General features: G+C 42.2%; 1 protein-coding gene across 1 annotated transcript; it reads left to right on the top strand.

Moving 5' to 3' along the window:
• The first annotated feature begins 1872 nt into the window (after window positions 1-1872).
• Window positions 1873-24617, top strand: LOC111067502 (G-protein coupled receptor dmsr-1). Its single transcript, XM_022356594.2, is given in 4 exon segments — window positions 1873-2170; window positions 21102-21488; window positions 22203-23302; window positions 23376-24617. Coding segments are annotated over 3 exon segments (1947 nt in total). The 5' UTR covers window positions 1873-2170; window positions 21102-21426; the 3' UTR covers window positions 24161-24617.
• Window positions 24618-26656: the final 2039 nt, after the last annotated feature.

Here is a 26656-nt window from a genome sequence, read left to right as displayed (position 1 = left end):
TTCCTCATTCTCAGCACGTTGCTGCCGCTGCCGCTGCGTTGGCTCCTGCGGAAGAGGGAAATATTATTGATTTGGCTTTAACGGCACTTAGAGGCACATAATTGAGGGCTCCTCCCGCACTGCTGAACAAGTGTGAGATTGAAATGTCAGATTTTTTTGTACGAAATGTGACATAAATTGAAGGATGATATTTTTGAGGGCGGGGGTAGGAGAAGAGAGATTATGGTTTTTTTTCCTTTGCGATTGGTGGAATTTTTGGTTGTGCCTCCTGCTGGGGCACGTCAAACAACAGATACTATATGCAAAAAGTGGCTTAAATGTGGTGCCTTTAGTTTTGATTTTTCAACCATTTTTTTGTGTATAATTTTTCCATTTGTGTTAATGGGAAATGTCACAAAAATTTAACTAATTAAACTTTGATTTGTGGAATAATTTGCATACTTTTTTCCTTTCAAAATTAAAAAAAAAAGAATCTTAAGTATTTTCTTGGTTTTTAAGGGGAAATAATTAAAAATATATCCTTAAATATCAAAAAGGTTTTAAAAGAGCTGGATAAAATTTTAATGGTCATTAAGGTCATTTAAATAAGATTTTGCTGCCATCCTTTATTTAGTTTTCCTTTAGTTTTGCGGCATAAATTAACTTTTACTTGAATCTTTTTGGGAATTTTTCTTGTCCATCAATCTTAGCCACGTTTTTGTGTGTGAAAATCTCTGAAAAAAGTGAGGAAAATCCTGCCATAAATAGTAGCTTAAGTTAATCAACATATGCTCCAAAAAGCTATGCCCATGGGTATGGTAGAACAAAGTGAATTGAAATGCAAACATAAATTTCCACAAATAAATCCTCATTTGAAGCCGCTCTATCTCTATCCCACTCTTCCGCACACTCACTCATAAATCTCCGAAAATTTAGCACTTGAAAAATGCACAAAAATAAAGACAAAATAAATAAATTCAAATCCCTCAACAAAAGATACGAGTTTTACGACCACTCGAACGGGTACTTTTAGATACATTTACCACCCAACCACCCACCCAACACCCAAAAAAAAGAAAAGCGAACAGGGAGGGTCTATTAAAATTCCGTTGTAGTTGGCTTAAATAAACAACAACAACAACAAAAAAAAAAGGAGGGAAAGTGAGGAAAGTTGGGTTATCATTGGATGATTTATTGCCCATATGTACGCTTCCCCCCCTCAAAAAAAAAAGGTTAAGCTGCCATATGGTGGGGGGTTCTACCATAAATTTGACCAGCAAAAAAAGTTGCTCTGGCATAAATAGACTCCAAAATATGGGGCAAGTGGCAGACAGACAACTTTTTGGCGCGCTTAGACCAGTGAAGACCTCAAACCAAACCAGTGGGATTTCCTTAAGGGTTTTTTCATTCATAAGAATCCGTTTTGAACGGGATCCACAGCAAATGTCTTTGTAAAGGCAAAAGACAGTTCTGCACAGATGTTCTCTCTCTGTTCTCTGCTCTCTCTCTCTCTCCCTGAAAGTTATCTCTCTTCTTTCTGCGCTCTCTTTTTGCAGCTTCTGCTACACCTTCAACAAGTCCAGCGACCAGCTGTTGCTATGCCTGCCATATGCTGTGGATCCTGTGTGCTGTGTGGATGCTGTTCTGCACCAGTTGCTTCATTCTGTTGTGGAAACCATTTGCCGGCACGAAGCGAAACCAGCTGATCGGCTCCGCCGCCGACGCCACAAAGCTGGCAACACTTTCGACAGGCGCGCAGGAAACTCTGAGCAACGATATTGCCTCCCCTCCCGTGCCCCACCCCCTGCCCACTCTTGTTAGGTAGCCGAAAGGCAACAGCGACAATCGTCTGCTGACGCCGCGGCATAAGTTTTTCGCAGTTTTTCAGTTGGTTTTCCATGGCTGTGCCGCACGCACGCTTTTCTCGGAATTTTCTCGTTGTTTTTTCGGTTACTTGCAAACTCATTTCGCTTTTCGCCCGTGCGTTTTGTGTGTGTGTGTGTGTGAGACAGCAAAGATGCGCCACTGACTGACTGCCACATGCCACAAATGGATGGCAAGTGCAGTTCCTGGGCACAAACAATGTTTCGAAATGTTTGAAATAAATCTTCGATACGTTTGAAAATCTGAAGTGAAATCCTTCAAGGCCTTAAAAGTGATTTTTGTTTTTTTTTCTTTGGACATCTTTTTGGTGAGTGGAAATTAATTTTCTTTTGGTCAATGAACTTGGCAAATGACCAGCAAAAGAGATTTTTTTGACTATCTTTCTTGCAATCTAACATCTGCTGCTGCTGCTGCGGCTGCCTGTGGGAGCCCAAAGTTATATTTCATTTATGTGCCAGAGAATCGGGCAGAAAAAGGTTTATCCGATTAGCATAATGTCCCTAATGGTTCTGGTTCTGCATAGTTCTCCATTGGGAGACCACTGCTGCTGCTGTTTCTCCTGCTGCTGCTGCTTAATGTTCTGCAAATTGTATCTGTGGGTAATCTTCAAGATTGATGTGGGTCCTAACTCTGCCAAGGAATAATTGTGGAACCGAGAGAACAAAAGCAAAAAGTTAACAAAAGATTATGGGCACAGGGACAACACGGACACGGCAAGCAGGAGTCTAATAAATTTTAAATAAGTTTAAGGACCTGCCGTCTACTGCAATCGAAATGTGTAAATAGCTTCGTTTTTAATTTGCAAAGAAAATATTTGTGTGGGCAACAGCAGACTTCAGATTGCGAAAGAGCTTTGGCTGCCCAAAAGTTAATGAATAATTGAAACTATTTTCTAAATTGATATTCAGAGGCAGCAGCCACCCTGTCAGGCATTCGCTGCCCCCTCTCTGCTCGACTCCCCTCTCATCTCTGATTTTGGCAAAACTTTTGCAATTAATTCCAGCCAAAGAGCGTAAGCCATCCGCCGTTAAGTGTCTTTAAAAAACTTTACAGATCTTTGCCTTGTCATTCTTTTGGTATAACTTTTGGCTCTCACTTTCCGGGGGTTTCGCTTGGCCATAAATTTGTTGTAGCATTTTTATGATCTATGTGGCCAAACACTGAAGTGCAATTCAAGGCCCTACAACTAGCGACTGGGGAGCTCTTTCCCTCCAACACCACACAAACACACACAGAGAATAATAACCTGAGAGATACAGCCACAAAGAGCACATCTTGTATAAATCTATATGTTGCTGTCAATAAAATGTGAATGGAAATGAAGATGGAAATACAAATACAAATGGAAATGGAGAGCCACAAAAGCCAACAAGAATTATTTTATTCGAGTCGTAAAAGGAGTGCTAGACTGTGGGGACCTCTAATAAAATTTGAATTTTCCAGTGAAAATGTGTGTGGGAAAACAAGGAAAACCAGCAACCATGAAGCGGAGCAAACAAACAGTCAAGTAGATTCACACGAAGTGCTTAAACAAATGCGAAACAAACAGTAGAACTGGCCATATTTTTGCATTTTGTGCTTAAGATTCCTTTTTGGGTTACTTTCGAAGTTTTCCTCTGTCTCGTTTGCTGCCACGCTTCTTTTATGGGGTTACAATAAATAAAAGTCAACTACATTCAAGAGCGCACAGGAACTAAAAGAACTTTAATGGGAGAGAGGGTGAGTCCAAAAGGGTAGGTTGGGTTTCTTGCCACAGTGAACAAAAGGTTGCAGAAATATTTGTACAGGCAAAAAGGCAGCGTCACAATAGTCACCAGAATTGTGGTTTCGTATAAAGCTAACTTTTCTAATTATACCTTGGTACCTTGGAAAATTCTAGGGTACACTGGAAGGCAGATCTAACGATTCAGTGCACCCCAGCTAAAAGGAAGAAAACGAGACTTTCTCTTGTTGATCTCTGGTATATTTTATAGTATTTTTTTGGTATATTTGTGGAATTCATTTTGTCGAGTATTTTCTCTCCTGCTCTTCTGTTCGCTAATAGGATTTTTGCATTTATTTCCTGTATTTATTCTAGCATTTTTTCTTTATTAGTATTTTATTGTTATTTTTTGGATATATTCTGATATTTTCTTGAATTTCTTCTAATATTTTTTTTGTTATTTCTTTCTAATATGTATTTTATTTGATGTAGCATGTAGTTGTAGTTTTTTGGTATTAGGTATTTTCAAGTATATTTTCTAGGTTTTTCTCGTACATATGTTTTCTGTTTGCTTCATTTTATAAGGTTTGAAATATATTCCCCCGATTAATGGGTGTCCATTCGTCGAAATAACATTCTTTTGTGGTGCATATTTCCCTTTAAGAAAATTGCGTTCGCAAGCCTTTCAGCGATAGGGCACTAGAGGCAAACAAAAGTCGTCGTGTCAATAAAAGAGGCAAGACAATGCATAAAGCTTGCAATTTATGAATGCCACTGCCACTGCTACGCTACAAGTAAGATATGCCAGTGGCAGGGCCAGGAAGCGTAGCCAGGGGGCAGGGTTAACAGCTTGCAACAATTAGAAGCATGTGCCCGAGATCTGCGATGCTGGCACAGCGGTCATAATGTGAGTGAATTTATGTGGCATGGCCGCTGGCTTTAATTGCCAGTCGAATTGTTGACACATTTACTCTCAGATTTTGCCAGACCAGACCCGACCAGAACATAAATTGTGGCGCCAAATGGCGGCTGCCTGCCGATTCGGTTGTATTGTTGCTGGTTATTTTGGGGCGCTGCTGTCATACCCATCACTGCATGTCAGTGTCAAAAGTCAATAGCCGTAGCAATCCGCAGTCAACAATCCACAATCCAGAATCCCTATGCCCCACTCAATTCCACTTTCAATGCTCGCCTTGAGGCAGCGCACGGCCTGCGTTGAACTTCTGGGTCGCCAGAAGACCCCGAAATAAGTTGGGCAGCTAATTAATTTTTCGTGCTGCCAGTTGCCAGCTGCCAGTGTCAGGAGTCTTTCTCTCTGTTGCAGAGTCTCTCTCGCTTGGAGTCCCGCCGACAACTGCGAGAATACCACCAGATGAGACAGTAATTGTCCATTGTGGCAGAGTGGTTTCCCCCATCCACATTGTGGCTTTTTGGCCAAGACAAACTTTCAGTTACATGTTTTTGGGTCTTGGCTTCAGCTTCGCTTTCTTTCAGTTTCGGTTTTGAGTATCATGTAAATTAATTGGCCAAGGAGTTGGCAGCAAAAAAAAAGAAAGAAATGCCCCGAAGAAAATACTTGGCAAACATTTAATTTGATGAGCCCTCAATTAATTGGCTGCAGAATGAACTTCTGCTATGGTTTACTCTCGTTTTCTTTAAGTTTTTTTTTTCACGATATTTAACGAATTACGCATACGCCCCATGTGGCACACCGCCCCCGGCGACATAAAGAACAGCAGCATCATAATTCCTTATAATAATGTCACTTTTGTTTAACTTTAAATAAGTAACTGCTGCCTGCTGCTGCTTCTGATTCGGGCTGCAAAAGGGCAAAAGTTGAGCACATGTGACCCCCCCCCCACACACGAAAATTTGTAAAGGAAGTGAGGAAATTTTACAGCCTGTTTGAAAAGTTTGTGCGTTGCAAAATGTTTTGCATTTACCCCAGTAAATAATGAAAAGAGTTTACTCCTACATTAAGTTTATATTCAAATGATTTTGGGTCCAAAGAGCAGGTCCAACATTTTAGGGGTTCCCTGCAATCCTTTTTGCCAAAGATTTATGCTCATTTCCTTGGGAGGCTCCACCAAAGCGAAAGCGAAAGGCAAAAGTGTCTGTGTCTGTCCCAAGGCTTGATAAAAAGTGGAGGCTACCAAAAGTCCTCCATTCATCAGGAGGACATCCAGAGCAGTGCAGACTTAAACAGAGCTTAAGTATGGGTAGGGGGGAATGCCTGCCCTGAGGACAAATGTGGAGAAGGTGCTGCCCCCAAAGCTCAGAGCAAAGGGCATAAACGAATCAATATTTCATGTACGAGGCCAAGCGGGCGAACAGTTCAAATAAATCAGTGGCATGAGAGGCAACAGTCACTAGTGGCAAAAGGGTTGCGGCTTACAGCGTGTGTGTGCCTCTTCGAGTGCATCGACGAGCAGAGGATTCTCTGCGTAATATACATATGTTGCATGCAACGCACCAACGACAGAGATGCAAGGTCAGATGCAGAGCTGAGAACGAGACCGAGACCGAGAACCCGACAAGCCGCCTCATCATAATCGCAAAAGTTTCTGACACACACACACACACACACACTCTCACAGAATCATAGTTTTCCACTGGTTTTCCGCATGCATGATGCTGTATTTATATCACTTCCGCTCCGCTTTCTTCCTCTACCCATCCGTTGCTCCTCTCTCTATCTCTGCCTCTGCTGCTTCTACGCCTCTGCCCCTGCTCTGCCGGAAAAGTAGCATTTTCATAAATCTAGTCAAATATTACGCATACGCCATGGAGGGAAAGCAGTGGGAAAAAGCATAACGTTCTATCCATCTCTCTGGTTGCATGTTGCAATCTGTCAGCAGTTTCTCTGCAGAAGGAGGGTGTGTGTGTGTGTGTGTGTGTGGGTCGGGAAAAATCTCATCTCAGCCATAAATGATGATTGCATTTAAATGTAATTTATGATGATGCACTCGTTCTACCAAAAAGTCCGTGCCCGTCCTTGAAGCACAACGTTTTTGATGCAATTAAAGTGCTGCCCCCTCAATCAAGAGACTGTGTCACTGCAGCCGCTTGACAATCTTCCACATCAACAGGGATTCAATCGTCGAAGTCAGAATGTGTTTTTGGGGGGAATTTCGATTAGAAATACTCGCATTTGTCAATGCATTCGATTGGGAGCGCAAGCAACGACAAATCGAATGCAATTACATTGATGAAGGATCAGGAGAACTATTGCCATGGCTCGGAAAATGAAACAGAATCGAAGCCAAAAACCAGCAGAGAAGATTGGGGGGAAGGTCTGTAAGCTCAAGTGCTTTGTTTGGCCAGCAATCGAGCAGCGAAAGATGAACAAACCAGAGACAGACGCAGACTAGGGCCACCCAGAACGGAGACACGAACAGAGAACTACAAAAACAGAACAAAAGCCAAAGGCAAACGGCAATGGACAAAAGCCGCGACTGCAGACAGACAGAGAGCCGGGCCCTTAAAAGATTATAAAGAAAGGAACAACGCTCCTCATAGCGTGGCAACAGCGCGCGTGGGAGGAGCGCGTGGGAGGGAGCGCGTGTGGCAGTCCACCGCCCAGACACAAAACTGTTGCTCCACTCAGTGGCCCATGAAACTGTAGCAATCTTGTGGCTGTATATATATAGATATAGTATAGACATCGCATAAGTTGGGAATGTCGTATCGGTGAGAAGATGGCCCCTCATTACTCGAAAAGATTTCTGTCAATTCCATGCCTGTCGCTCTGTCGCTGTCGCTGCCGCTGCAGCAAGAAAGTTACGATTCAACATTTAGCATTAAATTCCTTAAGTTTATGTCCTGTCCAGACTATAGGACATAGCCCTAAAGTTCGCGTCCAGCGTATTGACAGGACACTCTTGGCAGTCATTTGAATTATGAGTTTTTTGCTCCTGCAGCACACACAATAAAAGTTTCATGCGATTGTTAACACGTTTTGCTAAAGGGAAAAGCTCTACTCCCCTAATGTTATTGGGGGGTTTCACTAATTTGCATATGTGATGGCAAGGCAACGGCTGCCACTGGTCACATTAGATATGCTGCCAATTTTTGTGTGTTATCCCCATTTTGCATGCAACAAAAGATTGAGATATGAAAAGGCAATTGCAACGTGAAGACAAAAGAGACTTTGAACCGGAACGACAGATAGACAGATGGCAAGTCAACGGAATGAATAGAAGACATATGGCAGCAGAAGGATGCCAGACAAAAGGATGAAAGTGCTGCTGCTGCTGCTGCTCCTGCTGCTCGTTCCCCCTTCCGACTACATAAACAGGAAACACTAAGGACACATTACCTGCTGTTGACATTTTGCTCCGAGACATCGAGAGAGACGTGAGGTCTTGAGTTTACAAAAGATCTAAGAGCAGCCCTGCCATTTCTCTGCTTCCCCTTAGCTGCCTGGAAAACACACACAGCTGGGGTAAAACCGAGCAGAGAGTAGTGTACAGCAGACATTTGTGGACTTGAAATGTTTAAAATTTAATTAGAAGTTACCTGAATTGCAGATTGTATCTACTTAGTGTAGATACCACAATCTGCTCCCCTCTTTTTCTCTCTGGTTTTCTCCTAACAGGCGCCCTGACGAGCACTCTGTTTAGTCATCTTTCCACCTCTTCCATTTGATGGCCAAAAAAAAAGGGCCCGCATGTCATGCCAGTCAGCAGTGTTCTGGGCTCTGTTCCTCTTCTGACCCCAACCGACACGCTTAATTCATTCATTTACTCATTTATCGTGTGGTGTGTGCCCGTACCCGCAACAGCACCTGCACCTTTGCCTGTGGCTTTCGCTTTGTAATCGATGGCCGAATCAGCCCTCTCAAACGTTTCAATTGCATTGCGGTAACAGCATTAGTGGCCTCATACCTTCGATCCAATCAGCAGTAGTTCGGCCACTGCTGCTGCTGCTGCTGCTGCTGCTGTTGCTCCTCTTTCTACTGCGTTTTCCTTTTTTAGGCCCACAGAATGATTTTCTTTTTTTTTCTGCGAGTCATGTCCCAAATGGACGAGGCCTCCTACTTGGACTCCGGCCTCTGCTTTTTGCCTGTAAAATCTTCTTCAAACTTCCAGTCAGAGGCTGGCAATTTATTAAATCCCAATCCTCAATTCCCAATTTCGGGCAGGTGAAAAATAAACACAAATTCTGGCTACCATTTCCCGCTCTCAAAAGGTAAAATAACGGCCAGGGAGAGAGAGAGAGAGAGAGTGCTCACTCCTCCTTTCTACCCACGCGATCCTTTGCAGCCGCCCGAAAATGCATGTCAATGGCCCTTTTTTTGGGGCGTGGCAACACTGACTGACAGTCACGGGCACTTACCCAGTGCTCAAAACATTTGGGTTCGGCTTTCAGATGATGCTAAAAGTTTTCAAATACCCTCTAATTGTGTGCAGTTTAATATTCAAGGGTATATTATGGGAAAAATATGTGTGTTGTAGATCCTTTTGGAATCTCAGAAATTGTATGGAAAGAGAGAGTCAAAGACATGAAAGATGCTATAAAATATAAACAAATTATTTTAAATTTCATCAAAAAAAGATGACCTAAAAAATATAAAAATACTAAAGTTTATAAAGAAAATAATTAAAAATAAAAATTTCAAAAAATAAAGAATAAATATAAAAAAACAAAAGATACCAAAAACAATAGTTTTAAAAATTACTGCAAACTAAAGTCTACTTACAAGCAAGAAATCATATGTAAATAGTTTAGCCCCTAAAGGGTATCCCATAGTCACAACAATGTCCAAAGATTTTGCTTGGATTTTATGTACGTTTCTTGTCCGAAAAGAAAACACTTTGCCTGGTCTGGAAATCGACTTCTGCCAGCAGAGAGAGAAGCCACTCAAGCCGCTCACTCTCTGTCTCTTATAATCTCAGAGTTCTTCTCGCCAAGCTCCTCCCAGACTTGTAGTCCTGCTCCATGGGTCTCCCAGTGTCTTGGTCCGTCGCCATGGGTCTCTCCATCTCCCCAGTCTGTCAGTTATACTGTTGTGTGTGTGTGCTGTCTCAAGCGTTCCAAAGTGCGTTACAGTTACAGGCCACCAGGCCACTTGGCCTTGTCTTAGCGCCACCTATGTATGTACATATGTATGTACGTATGTATGAAAAGTGTGCTGTGGCATAGCTTGAACCTCTTACACCACTCATGTACAATGCCAGTGCCCCACCATGCAGCAAATGCTATTCCGCGCCACATTCTTCGTCGTTCGGATTCACGTTCTCATTCACATTCACATTCACAGAAAAAAAAAACTACTCACAACTTCTGTGTAATTTTCTCAAGTTCCCTCTTCCGTTGCCCAAATACTTGACCCAAATTGTATATTTTTTGTTGTTGTTGTTTATATTTTTGTTTGAAGAGACAGAGAGGAGATGTTGTGTAGAGTCTTTCGAGGGAAGGACTTTAATTTAATTAAAATATTTTGCCTTTTGAAATGTAGCTTATCTGCTGGCAGGTGCGATGAAAGAAAGCAGCTTAAGAATTCAAGTGGTGCTGCAGGCAAAGGAGCGCCTAAGGATGTGGAGCAAATACTTGCAGAGAAAGCGGAAAGCGGAAAGAAAGTACCAGGGGACGATTCGCTTAAGGTTTCAGTTTTAGTCGAGTTCTCAGTTCCCTTTGATTGTCACAGTCCCGAGGTAACCGAGCATTTTGTCGACTGCTTTGTTCGCCTTCCGTCCTTCTGTTCTGTCCTTTGTCCAAGCCGGGCCGGGCCCTTTGGCCAAGAGCTGTGCAAATTTTGGCAGCTTTCTGCATTGTTTCCATTGTTTTGTTGAATATGCATTTGCCACCGCAAAAAAAGCAAGCAGAGAAGAGGTATTTATTGTAGCAGGTAGATCAGTTTTTAATCAAGTAAAAGACTGCAACTTCAATCGGTTGGAGAACAAATTTGAATGCCTTTAAATGCGGGACATTTGCGCACACAAAAGACAGCCATAGAAATTACTTTGTACGGAAAGAAGTCTGCGTCATAAAATACGGAATACGTACGGGGAAACCTCAAGAGCCGCACAAACACCTCAGGCAACAGCAGCAACATCCCCTTGGGATAAAACTTAATTGCAGCATGTAGTGAGCTTTTCCATTCCATTTGTGGATGTATTTGTGGGCCTGAGCAACACTGCGTATGAGCATTACTCGTATAAAAAGTGAACAAGTTAAAGGCGAGAAAGAGAAAGAGGCGCAGAGAGGCAAGACAAAGAGGAGCTCCGTAGAGTGGCTTTAGCTTTGCGGATGGGGAACTGGGCTGGGCTGGGCTGTGCATTTCTCTTCCCGCATTTCCCATTTTCCTTCCCCGTTAATTCCAATAATGTTGTCACACGAAGCCGTAACGTTGGTTGGCTGATTGCCGCTGCCCCACGCACTTGTGTGCCACTGACGACCATAAAAGATCTTTATTCTTTTCTGCACTGGGGAAAAACTAACAAAAAAAAATGCAATTTATGTGGCGCCCTCTGTTTGTGACACGACCGCAAGCACCAAAAAAGACCTGCCTCACTTGCTCACTCCCCCTTGTTCAGCCCAAAGGAACGTATTAAAAAGTGTCAACCCCGCCCTTGCGCCTCATGACAAAATGCGATTTAAAAGCCATTTCTAAAATAGGGAAAAGCCCTAGAAAGCCTCGGAAATTTCATACCCAAAATGGCACTGAACAAAAAATATAAATAAACATAAATAATGCTCAAGGTCGTCGTGTGTGGGTGGGCGTGAAGGTGTGGGTGTGGGTCTGGGTGTACGGTTGTACTGGTGTCGAGTGTCGGGTGTGGCAGCCACAAATATAAATGGCGTTAGCGTTAGCAATTTTTGTAATTTTCTAATGAATATTATTCGCACACACGCGGCACCGAAACGTAGCAAAAGGCAGCCTCCCAAGTGTTCGGGGAGCTCTCCTCAAAGTATTCCGCATACAAATAAGTACGGAAAGTGTTCGTTGCTATTCAGACCAAGGGATACCCCGTGGCTAGGATGAAAATATGTCAAAGAGGCGCTGCTTCGAAAACATATCCACGAATAGATGTAGCCTTGATCTCTATGGCAACTACAGGGTATAATTAACATTATAACTCACCCACCCACACACACACACACACACATCTGATTAGTATTAGTATATATATTAGTATGTATGGCACGGCACTGGCTCCGGCGTTAAATGGAGCGTGGCATGAGTTTTAATGCCCCAATTGGTGGCATGCCATGAGGATGAGGATGCGATTGAAGGGACAGGGAAACTCCTGGGATCAACAGCCGCAGGTGAAGCACTGAAGCATTATGGCTAAGCCCGAGGATGTTGATGCCAAATGAAAAGTTATCCACACACACACACACAGCCGTAGGCCCTCATTGGGAAAATTCCGCTTTCCTTTTTTTTTATATTTTGTTTTTTATTTTTGTTTTGTGTAAAAGTATTGAAGAGCTGCAGGCATTTGGAATAATTTGCTGGTTTTTTGTGTTGCCTCCAATGAAAGGAAAATCTTCTACTTCTCCGCTTCTACTGCAATGAAAACTTCTCCATCCACTGCTCTGAAAACTTCTGCTTCTACTGCATTCAAATCTCATTTTCATTCTCCCTTAGAACCGCCTCGTTTTTGCCTGAATTTGCATTGATGAAAAATTCTGGTGGAATTTTGTTTTCCTCAAAATTATTTTTAATTTCAAACTCGAAAATTTCATGATAATTTCTGTAGATAAACTTTTTTGGAAAAATGAATAAAAAATTCTCCAACAAACATTTCAATTGGTTGCATTCCAAAGATGGAATAAAGAGCGAGTTTTCCATGGACAGGGGCATACTTTTGCAGGGTATCCAATCGACTAAGGAAGTCCAGTTCGTAGAGGGTGTGCTCTTCCGATCAATCATATTTTTGCAATTTTAAAGAAAATACCATCGTTGCGAGCATCCGTTTTAGTACAGAAAATGCAACGAGTTTTTTTGAATAGATTCTTAATTTATTCATTAATTTCGTGTAACCCAGAATGGAGCATTATTTGATAGCCTTTTGCTTGCCATCTTTTTAGCTGAAAAGTCATTTAATATTTTTTACGACATTGCATTGAAAATGCTTGCTTGAGTATGACAAATTGATGATATTTCACACTTCACTTTTTCCACTTTCGCTAGCAGCAAAATATACCAAGTGTCTTGTATATATTTTTCATTAATTTTCAAGGCTGTCCTCTCGACCAAGAGTCGTCTAAATACACTTGGGAAATAGCTTGGATACTCATTTGGGCTTAGATATCTACATCCAATGGAAACTACACTTCTTTCTATATTTTCTCTATTAAATAGACAATTGATATAAAAAACCTGATAACTTAATTCTTTAAGTTGCTTTTCCTGCTGCTTTTCCTCAACCTGCTAAAACATGCCATAAATAAATCATTCAATAAGTATGCAATTTTTCTCGCTGTGATGCTGTCTGCAAAATTCACTTAAAGCCATTATATTTTTTTTTCGCCTGCCTCAAACTAAATTTTTGATGGCTTTCTTCCTTCGTCGCTGGTCGACTGTCTGTCTGTCTGTCTGTATGGCTTCCTGTCTGACGTCTTGTCCCCCCAGCAATTGATGGTGCTTTAATAGAAAGAAAATTCTGCGAGAAATAAAAACCAATGAACCGCGAAGACAGGCAGCGGAGCAGTCGCAACCAGTAGTAGCTACTTGATAATAAATTGAAAAATAATATTGAGCAGACTTTGGCAAAAGTTTTTTTCCTCACGATTCTCGTAGCGATGAGGGAATTCCCCGGAATGTCGCTGCAATTGAAACGACGATGAGGACGAGAACGAGGACGTGCTTCCAACAAGTGCTAGGGATTTGTATTCACAGTAATATCATTGATTCAGGGAGAAGAGAACGAACTCTTTCTCTCTCTCCCAAAAGAAGGTCCCCTTCAAGTGCTTTTTTCGTGCATTTTCCTGCTAAAAAAAAAAATTTGGTTTACTTTTTGGGGCGCAGCAGCGGATATTATTTTCCTTTTGCTTGACAGCCGCCGCTGGGGGGCAACTGTGTTTCCGTTGTGGTTTCTTCCCATCGATTCCAAAGCTGCGATAAGCTTCTCAAATGTTTTTTGGGAATAAGGAAAATCAGTAACAAATAAAAAAAAAATAAGAGCGAGTAAAACGAGAAAGTGTACGAGTTGCTAACATGGTTTTGTCTTCTGCTGCCACAGAGTTGTTTCCTTCCAGATTCAATTTATGGGCGGACAAGCGGAAACTTATGGCATTGGAAAAATAAAATTATTACGGAGTATTTCTTGTGGTTTTTTATGGCGCTCCAGATCCCAAGTCCAGATCCCCAGTGGATTAAGGGGACCCCATCTTAAGATGGGGCATACAAATTAACAACCAATTAGCAGATTATTTTTAAAGGCATCTAATAAATGAAAATGAGCGCCAATTAGGAAGTGATTTTAGCCAAATTAATCATTAAAAAAATCTCTCATAAAAAATGGGCAATAATTCAATTGAAAATTTCAACAATCCGCTTATGGGGTGAAAAGTTTATTTATGATTGAGTAAAAGCTCCCATTTGAAACATTATTTTATTTTGCTATATTTATTTATTATTTATTTATTTGGGGAAGTTTAGGTGCGAAAAATTCCATTTATTGCCGCTGTCTCTCTGTGCGTTCGTCTCTCTTATAAATATATGTATAATAATTTATTGATATTTTATGGACATACAAGCAAATGTGGAAAACAAAGGAAAAATCATACCATAGCCAGTGGGGTCAGTGGGGCTTACGTTTCTAATCAGCTGCCTGGCGACTGGGCATTAAGCATACGCGGAGTACACCCACGAATCGAATTCTGTAATAAACATGTCCATTGCCAATAAACCATCGATGGGTCTCCTCCCAGACACAATAAAATAAACAATAAACACAATAAACCAACGACGATAAGCTCCACAGATTAATAATATCATGCCAGGCATCAGCGTGAGCCGTGCAAGCCTCATGGCTATAGAAGGCAAACAAATTAAAACCAGAAAATATAGGGCGGCTATGTTTCCGGTGACGAGACGTTACATACCCCGTAAATCTATTGAAAAATATTGAAAAATTAAGTACAAGTATATCCCCTTAACGGTCGATTACATTACAACTTTCCCGTCAAACACATCATACTTTTCATCGTTCGTGTCCAGAGTATAAGATGAAAAGCAAACAGGAAAAACTGCCGACTCACATGAGAGCTGCTAAATTGAAATGAATTGCTGAAGCAGCAGTGGCAGCAGCAGCAGTGGCAGTGGCATTGCCATTGCCTATGACTGGCAGTGTAGGCGTAGGCAGGCGTGGGGGGCGTTAACAAGTGTCGGCGCCAAATGATGATATAATCGAAGCTAATGGCATGACATCTAGGGAATATATATTTGTGCGTGTGTTTAATGAGGCGAAATTTCAATTCCAATCTTCAGCTTCGATGGATGCCATTCTCTAGGGTACTGCCATAGTCCATCAATCATAAGAGGTATGTTTTATTAGCCACTTTTCCAACGATAAGTGAAATTTATGCCAGGCAATAATTATTTAATGTGCAAATCCACTTTACATTAGAAAAGCCACAGGGATGGGAAACAGCAGAGCAGAGAAAAAGGGGCGGCTGACCCCAGGCTTAAAATTACAAATAAATAATTGAAATTCCAACCACGGGGCCATTCTATTATGTTTTGGCAACGCTTTTAATTATCCCAAAAAATACGAGTAAAGGCGGGTTAACCGAGAGGGGGGTAAACTAATGAAAATAAAATAATACACAAAACAATGGAAAAAGCCATATTTTGGCTGACAAAAATATGGCTATGTTGTTGGCCGAAACACTGCAGCAATTACCCAGAGAACCATCACCCCTAAAACTGCCATGGAACGGGAATTTTCGAGCCGCTGCCGCATGAAAGAGGAGAATATTCATTCTGTCAACAAGTCCGGCAGTATTTCGGGGGCCTGGCCTCTTGTTTGCTTATGCTACCCACCCGCTCTCTCCCCTCTGCCTTGCTCATGCTATATTGGGTGTATTTGCATGGGCATGAGGAAAAGCGTTTTGTGAATGCTTAATTACAAAATGGCTCTGATGTTTGGGTTCTAGACTTTCGCGCCGTTTTAACCGACAACTAATATTTGTAGAAAATCGCCAGAGCCAGCCATAGCCATAGCCATTGACATTTCGCTCTGTGGTCTGTTGACACACGCTTTGCCCAGTACTGCCACACACACGCACATAAGCCACAAGCCACAAGCCACATTCCACATTCCACAGATAAGGGAGCAAGCGGCGAGCGAGCGGCAAGCGACCATAAATCAATGAACCAATACGTAGTAGAAGAAGAGAAGAACAAATAAGAGTTACAACAGATATAAGGGTTTCCTCGAATATGCATTAACTGGGAGAATAAACAAGGATATGCCAGGAAACAATTCAAAGGAACAGAAAGGGAAACCAAAGAAAACAAAACAACAAAACAAATATTCTGACGAAAAAGCTTTTGGGAACAGAACAGAAGAAGCATGAGAACATCTCAGATGAGAGTACACATACATATGTACATACATATGTCGAAATTGAAGTACAAATTATCCTAATTTGTGTCAAAAAGATGAGCAGACATCCTTATTCGTATCAAGGCAAAACATCCTCATTTGTGCCAAATAAAGACACTTCCTTGAGGCTATTTTGTCAGAATAAAAATACTTCCTGAGTCTGACCTTCTGTCTCGTGAATAAAGACTGTCACTGCCGTAGGCCCTTCAATCACATCTCTCTCTTGCTCTCTCTCTTTCATTTTGACAGCTGTCCATCAAACATTCAATGAACGAATAAATTACAGAACTAATTAAATAAAGAAACTCAATACTGGCGCCAAAATTTCCACCAAAAATCCATCAAACTTTCGAGAAGCTGGAAAAATTAAGCACACAAAACGAAAAAGAAAAACGGCAACAAATGGTGCAAACACAGAGAGAGAATTGTGGTTAAAATTTTGAGAAAACAGAAGGAAAAAAAAGAAGGCGATAATAAAAAAAAAGAGGAAAAGTGCCAAAAACAAGCATCAACATCAAATACCAAAGAAGTTAACATAAAATTTGGGGAAAAAAATGTGGAAAATTTGTAACAAAAAGAATACAAAAAATTAAACTCCAACGAAAGGAAGGGGAGGTAGATACCACAGCAATTTGCTGCCTGTAATTGCTGTGGTCTTTGCCTCCTCTTCCTCCAAGCATCAAAAAGAGAAACGAAACGAAGCTAGAAAAAGTCAAGTTACACTTGCACACGAGCAAAATTTGCTAGGGAAAAGTAGAAAAAATGGGTGGGAATTAGAAAATCACCCTACGGACATCGTAGGCCATATCCCAAACAAAGTTCCTTCTGCCACATGCCACAGGAGTAGGAGCTGGTACGAAATATAGGATTAATTCCCTGCAACAAAGCGGAAAAATTGTTTCAGTTTTTTTCCTTTATTGTTCTTCTTTTTTTTTTTTGTAGCATTTCGATTGTTGAACGGAAAAGAAAGAGGGAAGAAAACCAACAAAGAAAGCAGGAAATCGAATTAAAAGATACCCTGCAGTTGCGTGAATTAACGGAGATCAATTGATGATATCATCACAAGTACGATCCAATCGATAAAAAAAAGCAACACACTGAAGGCGAAGAAGCATAAGATACCCTGTATATATCGATATCGATTTGTAGAGTTTTCTACCGAATATAGTGATTTGAAAACCCGATTTCCACTCTTAATGATTCTTTCAGCCAAAAAAAAAGCTTCTGGGAAGAGTATTGATTGACCATTGAGATGCTCTGCCCGTGCAGGGTTTAGGGAACAAAAAAACTTTCTTAACCATCTTTCCAGGGTATGTGGTACGTTATTTATGACTATGGATGCGAATTTGATTGCCAGTTTCCATATTATTGCTCTCATACGCTCCCCCGCATGCCAAGAGTTCAATTAATTCGCTTGGCTCTTTGTCCCCAGCCTCTGCTGCTCCTTCGTCCGGTCTCATATGTTTCTCTCTGTGCTTTCCCCTCTTTTGGCTTTTCTTTCCCCCTTCTTTAAGTGCTCATTTCATTCTCATTTTGCTCCATTTTTTATATAGAGAGTGAGCTACACTTTTCGCTAAGTAGAACCACAAATATTGCTCTGTGTGCCACACATGCCACTGCTGCTGGTGCCCGTGCTGGGTTTTCTGAGCGGATTTCCGGCCCCAAAAACTCACACGAAAAACTGAAACTGAAACTGAAATGAAGACCCAACAGGCACCGACAGGCAGCACGTGGCACGTTTACCTTCTGGCATAATTTCCCCCCGTTCTATTGTAAGCGCTCTCTCTCTCTCTCTAACCGCATTCCCCAATGAAACTCCCTAACCGGAAAATGCTGAAAATGTATGCCAAAGCTTTTCATTTTCGTAAATTTTCCAGTGGCTGCTCTGGCTCTAACTGAACGTGAGAAGGGCTCTCTCATTCTCATGGATAGCCAAGGGCAGCAGGCAGCAGCAGCAGCAGCAGCAACAAAAGCAAGCTGCTTACCCGAGGAAAAACACACATGGAAAGGAGAGCGCCCAGCACTCACTCGTACAATCCCTTCAGATGTATGCTCATTAGATTGGGGCCCCGAAACCCAAAACCCAAGCCCCAAAAAAGTAGAAACGAAAACAGAAAACAGAAAACACAAAACAGAGTCTGCAGCATTTTTGCAGTGCTGCCTGCCTGCCTGTCTCGGGGACATGCCACAGATATTTGGCCTACAATTTGAGTTCAGAGAATGGAAAAAATGGCAATTCCATTGGCCAACCCCTTGGCTTGTGGCCAAAATTGTGGCTAGAAATTAAACATTTGTTGCTTTAAACAAGTCTACCTCTTAATCCTGTTTACATTTTCAAGGGCTAATCTTTTCAGCACTTGGAGCACCCAATCGATGATTACGCACTTTGAACCTCTTCATTGATGAAGCCTTTAGTTCTTTTGTACTTGAAAACCCCTCAGAGTATGATATTTCCCAGAATTTTCACTTGAAAACTTCTCTTTGATGATGCTTACAATTCCTGTTCACTTTTTTTTCCAAGGCTCCGGAACAGATGAATGGACAGCAGGAAACAGTCGAACAAATGCTGCTAATGGATTCAGATATCAATCGCAGGGCAATTACGAGTATTAATCACCATTTGAGTGAACCATTGAAACCATTCAAACCATGTGGCAAGTGTCGAATAGGGCGTGGCCAGAAATTGTAATTAAAATGTGACACCAGAGGCAGGGTGGGGAGGCACAGACTGGGGATAACCATTACGAGGGGGAGCCTCTAAGGAATTAATAATCCACTGCGGAGGAGCGAAGCGACAAATGACAGCCTTCGCCAATGGCTTCATTACATCATTTAAATGCCTGTTGTGTTGTCTATTAGGCGGCCACGAGTGCCCTGCCGCCACCCCCATCTGCTGCACCCACTTAAGTGCGTGGCAGTGGCAGCTGTCAGATGGGGGCAAGCAACACAGCAAGCGAGCGAGCGACCTGTGTAGCAAAAGATTCTGTTGTGTTCGGTTCTGCTGTTTCTGTCATCGTCAACAAGTCGTCTGAGCGAGCGGGCGGGGGAAGAATCACGTTACGTGACTTGTGGCACAACTTTAAGGGACATTCCTGCCACTAGTTTCATGCCGAAACTTCTGGTAATGTGCGGCATACGTTGCGTATTAGTTACATTAGTGAAAAGGCCATGGAAAAGCCACACAAAAAAAAAAGCAAGAAAAACAAAAGACAAAACAGGAAACGCTCTGATACTTTTGGTCTCTATGTATTTTCCACGAAATGAAATTCAATTCAGTTATGACATTTGTCCAGAAAATGTGTGGTGGAAAAATAGGCAAATATTTTCACATATTTGAAGATTTATTTTGCTTAACGGGAAACCCATTCCGGTATTAGTTACATTAGAGGAAAAGCCCTGAAAAACAAAGATACAATTAACAGGAAATCCTTCGACTACTTTTGGTTTTTGTGTATTTTCCTGAAAATTAAATTCAATTCAATTTTGTGTGCTGAGAAATTAGGCAAATGTTTTCACATTTTTAAAGCTTTTTCTCTCCTTGAAGGGAAAACCATACCCGCATGCTATGACATTTCCATTCAGTGGATTAATTATTCCCCTAAATAAAACTTATGTCCCATTTGGCTTGGGGGTTTTCCCCAAAAGTTTAGCCCTGTATTCCGCTTGTCCAGGCAAACTTTCCACAAGTCAGAGCTAAGCCTCACAATTTGGGAAAATCTCTGAACCAAAATCATTTTTCTGTAACGATTTAATCACTGTAAAGGAACTTTCTTTGTTAAGCTCTGCAGGCAGCAGCATCTGGTGTCTGGTGTTGGGAGATTTTGCGCCTCACTAAATCGCCTAACAAGATGAAAATGCATGGAAAATGCTGAAAACTCAATTTATTTCTTAGTATTTTCTTGATAATCTCTCACTTTATGGCTGAAAAAATATCTTGTTTGGTTTTGGTTTTGGTCTTCGGTTTTTGTTTGGTTGAAAATGGAATACAATGGGGCCTACAGGGGATTTATTCGGAAAACACCTACGAAAAATATGTATGTAAGAGTGAGTGAAAATTGTTAGCACGAAGATAAATATCAGTGCAAATTATCAGAGTAAGGGCAACACTAGGAAAAATCTGTGAAATATAAAAAAAAAAACCCGGGCAAAAGTGTCGGAGAGTGAGGGAATAGCAAAAATAGAAAATGTTTGAAAATGTCATGAAAATTCTCTTGGTGTTTTGGAAAATGCTGAACAAGCCATAAAACAAGTCAGAAAGGCAGCAACACTTTTAATTAAATGTTAGGCATCTTTCATGGCTCAAAGTTTGGTTTCCGGTTCAGGGCAAAAGCCCCATGCCCTGCTGCCCTTTTGTCCTTCGTTTGGTTGCATTTTCTGCTGCATATTTTCTCATTTGTCTAATGGAATTAAGGGGGCACAGGTCTAAAGGTCCTCTTACATTTCGAGCAGAGCGATTGGAGTCTCACATTCAGGGCGAGCCGAGGCTTTGGCTTCAACTGAAGCTGCAGTGAAGGATGGGGATTGGCACTGATTTAAACGAAATGAATCCACTCCACTCCATCTGCTTTTATGCGTAATATAAATGGAACGAAATGCATATTTCTGTCGCCTGTGCTTAGATTTCTCTGAGCGAATATTAAATAGATTGAGCAATAGATTCTACACAAAATGAGGCTTGTCCTCTCAAGCAAATCCAACTTAAAATAAACATTTTTCACCCTCTTTTTATTATTACTTAAGGTGCCATTCATTCCATTCAAATTTTTAGGATTCAAAGGTGCATTAAATTCCTATTTGTTCATATTTTGTGTGGCCTTCGTGCCATGAACTTCAACTTCAACTTCAAGTTGAATTTTGCATTTCCGCTTGCATGTGGCATGCAACATTTATATTTGTATTTTGATCAACACGTAATAAAGGAACGTGTGTTCTGCCACTACCACTGAAATTTATGCTTTCTGTTTGTTTCATTACAGGGCATACCCAATCCCCCAATCCACCAATCGACACGCAGCTTGAATATTTAAACATCCAAAATATTGGGAATTTCGAGAGAGAAAAAAAAGTAATTTTAATGAGACGACAAAGCCACTGGCTGCCGCCTGTCGCCTGCCCCATAAACAGCAGCTGAAAGGAGAGGGAGAGGCAGCAGCAGCAGAAGCCAAAGCAGCAAGCAGTAGGAGGAGGCGCGCTTCCCGTGCCAAAAAAGAGCGACACTCGGCACTCGGTGCTCGGTGAGCGGTGAGCGGTCGAGTCAATCAACAGAGGACCTGCCCTCATCAGTCATTGGACAACATCATCATGGTCACGAACATGTCGCAGCCGCATTATTGCGGCACTGCCATCGATGATTTTCACACAAAGTAAGCGAGCAGTCACAGGGTTTTCGCTTTTACAGCGCAAAAAGGCCAGGCATAGGACGAGGACGAGCGAAAGCACCATGGATAGGGCCAAGGACACAAGTGATGTAGGGTGCGGTGCGGTGCTGATGTTTGGCTCTGGGGATGTCTGCATATTAATTACTTTTTGATATCCTGTACTTTTGGGGCGGCACATTTGGGGTGTGTTGTGCTGAAGGAAGCTACTTCGACACAAGAGAATCAATTGCCATACACTCGGCCATTGATGTCTGTTATTTGTTTTTGAGAAAAGGTTTATTTTAATCAGAACAAACTCTGCTTTTGAGCTCTAGAAAATGGATTATTCACTTGTTAAAGCAAATATAAATGGGATTAGATGGGCCAATTTAATATAGTATTTAATATAGAAAAGTTACATCTGCTTTTGAAGGGAATCTTCTGTAATTGGAAACATTTTCCGCTAATATTAATTGTCATCTCTTTATGATGCCTTCAAGAGTTTTCCTCACTTAGTATCCAATTAGAGGGTATCCCCTAGTCTATATATAGGCTAACACTTTGCCCAAATGCAATTTGCATAATGATTTGTCAGCAGGCATGGCATGGCCGCATATAATATAATCATCACCTCTGGGGGAAAAAGGTGTGGAAATCGCTTGCCAAATCTATTCAACTCTAATCAAAATTTCCCCTCGGTTTCCCCCTTTTCTTTTGCAGCTACAAATACTTTCATGGCTACTTTTCGCTGATTGTCTGCCTGCTGGGAACGATAGCCAACACACTGAACATCATTGTGCTGACCCGCCGCGAGATGCGCTCCCCAACGAACGCGATACTCACGGGCCTGGCGGTGGCAGATCTCGCGGTGATGCTCGAGTACATACCCTACACGATCCATGACTATATACTGAGTGCCCGGCTGCCGCGCGAGAGGCAATTGAGCTATGAGTGGGCCTGCTTCATCAAGTTCCATTCGGTGTTTCCGCAAGTGTTGCACACGATCTCCATTTGGCTGACTGTCACCCTGGCGGTGTGGCGCTACATTGCCGTCAGTTATCCGCAGCGGAATCGCATTTGGTGTGGCATGCGTACGACTCTGATCACCATTGCCACGGCCTATGTGGTGTGTGTCCTGGTGGTGTCCCCGTGGCTGTATCTGGTCACGGCCATTGCGAAGTTCCTGGAGACGCTCGACGCGAGCGGCAAGACGATCCATTCGGTGCCCCTGAGCCAGTACATTTTGGACTACAATCGAGAGGAGAATGCCATCACAATGCAGGTGATGTCCAGCACAACGCCAGAGATCTCGTGGATGCAGCACAGGACGTACAGCAATGCATCGCTCACCACAGTGGTGCCCCTGACGACGAGCACAATGGCCGGGGAACTGCCGGGCGTGCGAAATGTCACCGTTTTCAAGCTCTATCATAGTGCGCTCGCGCTGCACGATCGCCAGCTGCGGAATGCCACATTCCTCATCTACAGTGTGCTCATCAAACTCATACCCTGCTTCGCGTTGACGGTGCTCTCTGTGCGGCTAATTGGCGCCCTGCTGGAGGCGAAGCGACGGCGCAAGGTCCTGGCCTGCCATGCGGCCAGCGACATGCAGCCGATTGTCAATGGGAAGGTCGTTACGCCCACACCCACGTCCAAGAGCTGCAAACTCCTGGAGAAGGAGAAGCAAACGGATCGCACCACTCGCATGCTGCTGGCGGTGCTGTTACTCTTCTTGATTACCGAATTTCCACAGGGTATCATGGGTCTGCTGAATGCCCTCCTGGGGGATGCCTTCTTCCTGCAGTGCTACCTGAAATTGAGTGAGTTTGCCCTTCCTTTTGGGGTTTCTCTTCTAATTATATTTTCCTTCGTGTTTCCTTCTTCTGTCTCCAGGTGATTTAATGGACATTTTGGCCCTGATCAACTCCAGCATCAACTTCATTCTCTATTGCTCGATGAGCCGACAGTTTCGCACCACCTTTACCCTGCTCTTCCGACCCCGCTGGCTGGACAAATGGCTGCCGCTCTCCCAGCACGACATCGATGGCCGCCATGGCGGACAGCGGGAGGGCGGCGGCAGGCAGCGGCTGCTACACACGGATGCTGTGAGCAAGAGCATGGCCATCGATCTGGTGGGTCTCACGACGCAGGTGACAAATGTGTAGCACGAGAGCAGCGGCCGTGCAAACACTGCATCGGCCATGGCACCAGGGGCTGGCGTTGGGGCGTCATCAGTGGTTGATGGATGCGCTGTGGATGCAACAAATGACATCAGCATGGTGGAAATGCTGCACAGGACACCAGCCCCACCTTCGACCAAGGGCAAGGGCAAGGGCAACACCAGCACCAGCACCAGCACTTCACGCCGCAGACAACGCCGCGGCAGTGGCAAGTGCATTTGGCCCACAACCGAGTGGCTGCGCAAATTGAGGGCCAACAACAGAACGCTCACTCCGGCGGGTGCCAGCGAGGAGCAGCTGCAGCAGCAGGATCATCAGCAGCAGCAGCGACGCAGCAGTGTCCTGTTGATGGTCCTGCTGCACAGTTCATCCAACGATGAAATGAAGGCCAAGGCGGTGCTCGTCAGTGAGGAGCAACAGCAGCGGGAACGCCAGCCGCAGAACCCGCACCCGCAACCGGACGAAGTGGAAGATGCCATCGATGCTCTGTGGCTGTAACCCCCCTTCCCCTTTAGATTAGCTAATTAATAACTTAACTAATACCGAAACTAATATTTAGATAAAGACCAAAACAAAATTGTTTTCTATTGCTGCTTGCATGACCCTCCCACCACTCCCCCCACCAGGGCATTGCAGTTGCGGATCGAGAGCCCCTTTCTGCAGCTGCTACGCTTTTGAGCGGGGCGGGTGGGGGACGACAAAAAGCAGCATTCAACACACATTTTGTGGCGCCCACTTGATAAGGTGATACTTATGTTTAAGAGTGACCTTTAACACCCCCCATAATATGATCCCCCCCCACCCGCCTCCTCTAAATATAGTTGTGTAAGTGCAAAGCGCAACATTTAGTTATAGTTTAACTATTTAATGGAATGATTTCTAGGCATCTAAGCAGGCATCCAACAAATAAATATCTTTTCTAATGGAAAATAAAAAGGAAAAGAAAACGAAAACGAAAAACTCGATGTAACTTTTTAGTGTCTTAATTCGTTTGATTTCAGCATTAAATTTCCAGCTATTAAATTCGCCTGTCAATTAAATTTAATTTTCCTTTAAGCTGAGCTGCGCTGCTCCTTTCCGGTGATTGACAGTCAAACATCAGGCAGGCAGACATTCGTTGTTCGCCTTTCGCTCGCCATTCGCGTATCTTTTGGCCCGCATTCCGCTGACATTCTGCCGCCATACTGCTGGCATTAAGGCCAGAATGAAATAAACGACAAACAACAACGACAAATGACAGTAAAAACACAGTGAGTGTGAAAACAAATGGCAGCAGCAGCGTTAGGAAAGCGTTGATTAATTGTAAGTTTAATCAAAAGGTGGGAGGGGACACAGGGCAGGGCATATGTTTTTGTCAAAGTGAAGGGCCAGCAAAACATAGAAAAAGTTATAGAATGATGGATATTCGAATTATAGATACCCAGCAGCAGGAAACTGCACACAAAATAGGTAATAGAATAATAAATATAGTCTAAAAGATATTTTTTACAAGGGAACTATCCATAATAATAATACTCATTTAGAATGTTAGCTGGGGATTTATTTTCTGTGTGTGTGTCCCAGAAATTGCAGGGAATATGACTTGATTGGGAGGATCATTGGGAATTAAAACACTTGAATAGGTACCTACAAAAAGCACAAACAGATGACCCAATTCGTAGTCTGCAAATGGCCAGCACTAAAGCATTTGTTCAATGGGCGTTGGATACTTAAAATATGATGTATCTTCATGGCTTTTAATGCTGAAACAAAAGATACTTTGGCTCAAAAGATGCTTCAATCGATAAACAAGAGCAGGAGGCAGGCAGGCGCCTTCTGCTCTTCGGAAATTAGAAAATTCAAAGTGTTTCATCACTCACTGACTGGGTAGGGAGTGTCACTGTGTCCCTCCCAAAGGCGGGGGGCTGTCATAAATTTTTGATATAGGACCTGCTATCCAGACTATGGCGTGGGCGCAGCTGGATTAAATTTCCCTAACAAGAAATTTTCTTGCATAATTTTCACTTTTTTGCTCAGAATAAAATAATAATTTGAGGCCTCCATTAATTTGTAGATTTTCATAACTGAATATTTTCCGATTAATATAATCGGATTTAATTTAATTCAACTTCATTCAGTCACATAATTTATTAAAAAAAGAAAACAGCAAAAAATAGACATATCAATTATGCAAATGATGCAAAACCAGAACGAGAAAATGTGTAAAAAACGTGGGTGTAAAATATGAAAATTAATGGAGTATTTTTAAGTGTGAACATAAAGAGCAAATCAGTGGAAAAAGATTATATATTAAGATTATTATAAAATTATAAAAAAAAAATACGCAAAAAATATGCAAGTGGAACATTTTTTCTAATTCGCAGGGGGTTGAACTATTAGCTAATTATGAATTCATAATGTAATGCTTAAAAGCCAATGACAATTATTTAATGAAAATGGATTACAAGGCTTTAATGGAGCTAATATATATTAAATGAATATTTTTTTTTAATTTTGAAATTAATTTTAATGAAAGAAAACTAGGGAAAACATTGATGCATTGAAACACACATTTAAATTGGAAAACCGGTTATAAAATATAACTTTTATCCCTTTAAAGTGGAAAATCGTTTAAAAAAAACCGTAAAACCCGCTGAAAGGGAGGACATACATATTCTGATATACGCAAAGAACTAAGAAAAATGGTCTAGAAAAATCGGAAATAATAGTCAGAATATAGTGCACCCAAAGGAAAGAAAACACATAGTCAGGGAGAAAAGGGACACAAACGGATAATAGCACCACAACACCCACAAGCCGCAACATCCATCACTCTCTTGCATCAGCCAAACGACCGCTGAAACAGAATAGTTTATGGTTTTGGTAACAAACTACATGTTCTACCCTTAAAATTCTGAGAAAAATAAAATTCTCCATTTCAAAAATAGACAGAAACCCCAAACAGAAATATACTACTCGTATTTCCATGCAAATGCAGTAGTAATTGCATTGGTC

The sequence above is a fragment of the Drosophila obscura genome, unplaced genomic scaffold, assembly GCF_018151105.1.
Source record: "Drosophila obscura isolate BZ-5 IFL unplaced genomic scaffold, ASM1815110v1 contig_1, whole genome shotgun sequence".
Lineage (NCBI taxonomy): Eukaryota > Metazoa > Arthropoda > Insecta > Diptera > Drosophilidae > Drosophila > Drosophila obscura.
This window is presented reverse-complemented; position numbering and strand designations above follow the sequence as displayed.